Genomic DNA, 5,815 nt, shown 5'->3' with positions numbered 1-5,815 from the left:
TTGCGGTTATGTCGCTATATACTTATATTTATATTGAGGTTAAATGTTTTAATATGTTGCTGCAAATTCCTTTTCATGCGCAGCAAATGCGGCGAAAGCGGTTTTGAAAAATTTGAATCACGTGATATTTTGCTGCTGCTGCGTGCTGCGTATGAAAAGGCACCTTAAGATGTGGCAAAATGTATTTTGCGCCGGAAGTGCGTTATCTACGTAACATTTTTAACCAATAGTAATGAATTGCTGCGACTGCACACTGCGCATGAAATGGCACCTTTAAACTCGTTCCGTCCGAAAACGGATATATAAATGAATATTTTTGGCAGAAAACGGAAAACAGATGACAGACGCGATGACTGCCTATATTTGGAACATCCTGTACTCGAGTGTTTTACACATGGCCGCCACGCTTGACGGCCCTGACGCCACGCGTCGTACGTCACGTATGTGTGATGACTGATGATACACACGACGCCGAATACCGATTACACGGGATTAATCACGATGAATGACAGAAGTCGCAATTAGCGAGACAGAAGAAGCGAGAAGCATGGGATGCATGGGATCACGATTCTCTCTCTCTCTTCCCATGATGGGTAATTGTATCAGAAGCGTGCTGAGGAGGCTGCAAAGGAACCGCGCTGCGGAAAAGTACGCATTATTCATGAACGCGAAGAATAGGGAATTCCCGGAGAGGGGGGACGAGGGTTGACGTCTTTTTGTTTACATACTTCTTTCATGATTTCAGGACCATTGTCCTGCTCATTGTGGGACTGGACAATGCCGGGAAGTCCATGATACTGAATCATATTAATAACGGTAATTTTTTAAGAATTAATTGTTAAGAATTAAAAAAATTTAAATTAAGTGAAGGCCAATACGGTCATAGCAGGATCTTGGTGCTTTTAATATTTTCTATGTGATTTTACATACATATTCTAATTTCAACAAATTGCATGCCGTTACTTTTGGATTCAACACAGCTCTGCTTGAAACAGAACTTTATTATCACGATTATTAAATTGATAATCAATTTAATAAGTACTGATGCTCATCTGTAGCATCTAGTAAAATCCCACGACACGATATAAAGAATTATTTGCTGCGAAACTAGAATATGTATGTAAAATCACATAAAAAGTATCAAAAGCACCAAGATCCTGCTATGGCCATATTGGCCTTCTCTCAATTTAATTTGTGTTATAGATGGTCAGAATATATAATATTGTAAACAAATTTATAATATATAATATTGTAAACAAATTTAATTCTAAGTGGAAGTCCTTGGAAAGTCTATTGCTACCTGTTACAGTATCAGTTCTTTTCATGCAATACATAATCCTTTTTTTCTATAGATCCGGATCAGAATGTGTTGCCCACGATAGGATTCCGGACGGTATCCCTAAAGCACAAGTCGTACTCCGTGAAGATATATGATCTTGGAGGCAGCTCCCAGATTAGAGCATTGTGGCCTAAATATTATAATGATGTAAGTGAATAGATCTTATAAACGGATAGTCATAAATAAATGTTATGATAAAAATATATTTGACAATTAGCTGTTACAGGGAGAGAACAAAACAATATGAACACCTTGGAAATACAATACTTATTTTATTAATAAGATGTTGGCCCACAATTTGCCTTTAATATCAATTCTATTCTCCATTGGAATATGATGCTTGAATAGTCACTAAGAACTGCTGTTCTACTGAAGTTGATATTGATGAACATGATTAATGCCGTTTCTGTTTCAAAACTATTCGTTTAGTAGAACATTTTTTAATTGTTTATATAGCAATATTGGAGGATAAAATTTGCTTCTCATCCTATTTTCCAAAATTTCCCTTTATTCTGCAAAATTTGCAACATCTTTCCCAGCCAGCACCAATCGCCTGATTTTTTTTTTTAATATCAAATCATTACAGCAGTTTTGAAGAGCAGAGTGAGAAATAGATTTCCTCCTCTAATATTTATTAAGAAATTGAAAGTTTTGCTAAAAGTATAGTATAATAATATTGCACTGACTATTCAAGCATTGTACGATTCTATTCCAACAAAGAGAGAATCTGTAAGCCAGTCTCTTATTAATACAATAAAACTCCATTTATCCACACCCCATTTATACAAAACGATTTTATGTTCAATTCCAAATATACAAATTCATAGCTGAGCTTTTATAATCCGAACCATTCGAATAATAAGAACTCGACATGCTCGATTTTTCTGAGCAGTTTCTATTATTGGATCTAATAAATACATCAGCTCTTATATTACTAGTTTACAAAAATTATTTTGAATCAAATAATATGTCTCATATAGATTTTTGGATGCTGAAAACAATGCCGCAAGCCAAACTTCACTAGCACATTCAAAATAATTGAGGTTTAATGTGCAAAAATAACTTTTTTGCGATATTAAAATTTTTTTTTCTACAAAAGATTAATCGTTATCTTGAAATTCAGAAGTCATGAATAAATTGCCCATCTCCTATAAAATTCAATTTCTTTTATTTTAATATCTTTTTAGCCACGTTAAGGATCTAAAATAGAGTTTTGCTGTTGTAAGATAATAAATTTTTCGTTTGTGTCAATGAAGTCGTATATAATTCGTACATAGTGTTATTTATTTTAAAAACTTGAGATGTTAGTGAAGTTTGGTTTGAGGCATCATTTTTAGCATTTAAAAATCTATAACATATCTATAACAAACATATTATCTAAACATACTATTCAAAATAATTAAAAAAATTTTTTTGCAAACTAGTATTATCGATACTAATAACTTTAGGATAATAGCTCGATATTATCCTAAAGTAACTATTATAAAAAACTAACTATTCGATTACCAAAACTGTCTTATCCTCTGGCATGTTCGAATAAATTCTATTGTAAAATTCTATTGTAAAATAAGTAATACCTTATGCAGGTGTTAACATTATTTTGTTTCCCCTATATATCAGTGCTAATGGCAAACAGAAACTATATTTTATGTCTCAATTGACATATTTTAGATACATGGTCTTATATACGTGGTGGATGCTAGCGATATTTCCCGTCTTGCAGAAAATAAAGTCGTATTTAACGAATTAATTACACACGAGCATATCTCGACGAAACCAATATTGTTGTAAGGGATCTGAAGTTATGTCTCTGCACACACACGCACACATACACATACTTTTGCTTGCGCACATACAAAAAGCAAATTAGATCATTTTGTGTGCATATAATGATCAAGAATGTTGCTAAGTCTTGTGCGTGGTAATCGGTGCAAATTTCAAATACAAATTTTCGTAATGTATGCATAGACTCGCCAACAAGCAAGATCTGAATGGAGCTATCGACGAGCTGGATATAGTTGAAAACCTGGATGTAGAACGTGCTGCCAATGCTATGAAATGTCCGACCAGAGTGGAAACATGTTCCTGTATTTATGACAAGGAACAATCTAAGAGTAGCATTGTGGGCATAAAGGATGGATATAGGTAAGCTTAAAATTGCGCTTAAGAAGATTTAAATACACGCACGAAATACAGGTTTAATGGCATATATTTCCGTATTGATGATCAGAACTTATTTTCTGACAGGTGGCTATTGGATACCATAGTGAAGAATTACGCTGTTCTGAACAGCAGGGTCAAACAGTTGCAAAACTACCAATATAAGAGTATCCAACGGGAACAGTCTGTCGCGTCAAATACACCATCGAAAGTGTCTATACATTCCAATCCCTTTAAACCTATTAAAGATCTCTTAGCAACAAAGGTGCACAATATAAATATTAATATTAATTATATAGTCTTTATCTTTGTTAGAAATGTGATGACAAATCTCCCTATATACATTTATAGGGAGATATATACATATACATATACATATACACATATTTATTTCTTATCTATTAATATTTTTTTCTTCTCAAATTTTAGGATGAAGCTTTAATAAGTGAATCATGTAACGGTATGTACCTATGTTAATAAAAATATATAATATTCTAAATTAATATGAAATATTTCTGCAGGTACCAATGAAGGGAGAAGCATCATAAAAGTTTTCGCACGGAGAAATAAGACTGCTCCTCTTCCAGTTGAACAATTAACTATTGAATGCGAAAGTCTCTCACGAAATCTTACACCTAGTGTAGAAATTCTCGCTGGAGAGAAAAGTACACAAACTACGACTACAATACTAGAGCCATTGAATCTGAATATTAATCATAGCGAAAGTTATGCAAGTATAAAACTAATCCGTCCGTATACAGCGCCAGAAAGATCGCGATTATCGAATGATATGACGATAATTAATATTCCTGGTCAAGTGCCTCAATAACAGCATCTGTAAATTTTGTACTTAGATTAAAGAGGGGACCATATGTATATATATATATATATATATTGCAGCCGCCTTCACGAACGGAAAGCAAGAACTTCGCCGAACCGTCGCTACAGTTAGGGCGCAAAATGGTCGAACTTATACGGCCATCGAAAACGCAAAGGGCGCCAGGCACGAGCGGGCGTGCCACCCTTCGAATTATTACGCGGAATCGAAATCTCGAACGCGGTAGAGGGGCGGTTCGTAGGGTGCGGAGGAATGTGGAAGAGCAAGGGCGAGATAGAATACTCAAAATTTTGGTAATAGGTAACAGATATATTTGCGTGTGCTGGAATTCACAGGCGATTCGTTCGGCCGCGACTAACGCCGCGGCAGCCGTCGGCGGTAGCGCCGAGGTCGCAATTCGCGCGTCCGGGAACGCTCCCGGAGATGACGGGTGTACGAGCTTTGTTCTTTCTCGACTTTAAATCCGCGAAAATATCTTGTCGCTGTACGCGGGTACGCCTCGCACGGCGTACGACGGATCACACACCACGTGGCGTCGCGATAATTCTAAGTACTGCCGACATTCGGCACGCTAACACGCAATAATTCGAACACTCAATAACGCGCAAGAAACACAAAATAACATGTAATTAACGCACAAGTGACCCGGCTGTGGCAAGGCGAGCGCAAAATACTCTACTCAATTCGCGTAACTTTATGCCGGGCGGATGGCACACGTGGACTCTACACACGAACATACATTTACGCGGACAACGAAACTGAAATAGCGCGATCCGCCCGACAATGAAACCGGCGGCGGACAATGGTAATCGCTAACGTTCGTCTCACCAAGAGCGGCAGCTACGGAAGATGTTCTCTCAAAGTTTTTCGCACTCGGCAACTACACGGGATCCTGCGTCCTGTCCCACGCGCGACCACAGCACAAGTGTCGCTCGACGGTCCTTCCGGCAGCACGCAGGCAGCAGGGTGTCACGCGATCGGCTGATAGTGCGCCGATTGGCCCTTGCCCTGCGAGCGCGACGCCCGCGAATCGCGGTGTTGCACGTGATCAGCTGGCTCGCAACCGGTAGCGCGGACTTTAAATTAGGCTCATGTCCCTCATCGAGCTTTGGCGTCGACCCTGCTCGTTCGTCTCGCTTCCGTACAATTCGCCGTCGGCAACCCGATCCTGGCCAGATCGTGAGAGTCCATTGCCTCCGTATTTACTCTCGGAAGTAGTCTGCTGAAAGTAGTCGGCGACAGTAACGAACTCGTAATAGATAACATCGAGATAACGTTCGTAGGAACTATATTGTCTGACCTGCGTGCTCCCTTTCTCCCGCGATGAGCCAGACGTTCCGAGGCCGATGTCTCTCTCCTTCTCGCTGCTTGGTGTAGACGATTTTCCAATGTCGCCGATCTATACCTACGGTTACGCTCACGAGGAGAGAAAAAGTTAAATAAAGCGCGCGGCAATAGGATCGAAAACGCAATGCGCG

General features: G+C 38.6%; 1 protein-coding gene across 1 annotated transcript; it reads left to right on the top strand.

Moving 5' to 3' along the window:
• Positions 1-31: 31 nt before the first annotated feature.
• On the top strand, positions 32-4,381 carry LOC105449720 (ADP-ribosylation factor-like protein 13B). Its single transcript, XM_011689098.1, has 8 exons — positions 32-648; positions 746-816; positions 1,353-1,486; positions 3,011-3,126; positions 3,308-3,484; positions 3,587-3,764; positions 3,929-3,959; positions 4,021-4,381. Exons 1-8 carry the CDS (start codon positions 506-508, stop codon positions 4,326-4,328), a joined length of 1,158 nt encoding a protein of 385 aa, XP_011687400.1. The 5' UTR covers positions 32-505; the 3' UTR covers positions 4,329-4,381.
• Positions 4,382-5,815: the final 1,434 nt, after the last annotated feature.

The sequence above is a fragment of the Wasmannia auropunctata genome, unplaced genomic scaffold, assembly GCF_000956235.1.
Source record: "Wasmannia auropunctata unplaced genomic scaffold, wasmannia.A_1.0 LD336074.1, whole genome shotgun sequence".
NCBI classification, from domain to species: Eukaryota; Metazoa; Arthropoda; class Insecta; order Hymenoptera; family Formicidae; genus Wasmannia; species Wasmannia auropunctata.
This window is presented reverse-complemented; position numbering and strand designations above follow the sequence as displayed.

Excerpts from the sequence above, each read along its gene's own strand:
- LOC105449720 (XM_011689098.1), top strand. The coding sequence starts at position 506 with ATGACAGAAGTCGCAATTAGCGAGACAGAAGAAGCGAGAAGCATGGGA. Across the intron at positions 3,485-3,586 it reads GGCATAAAGGATGGATATAG|GTGGCTATTGGATACCATAG; the intron begins GTAAGCTTAAAA and ends ATTTTCTGACAG. Across the intron at positions 3,765-3,928 it reads AAGATCTCTTAGCAACAAAG|GATGAAGCTTTAATAAGTGA; the intron begins GTGCACAATATA and ends CTCAAATTTTAG.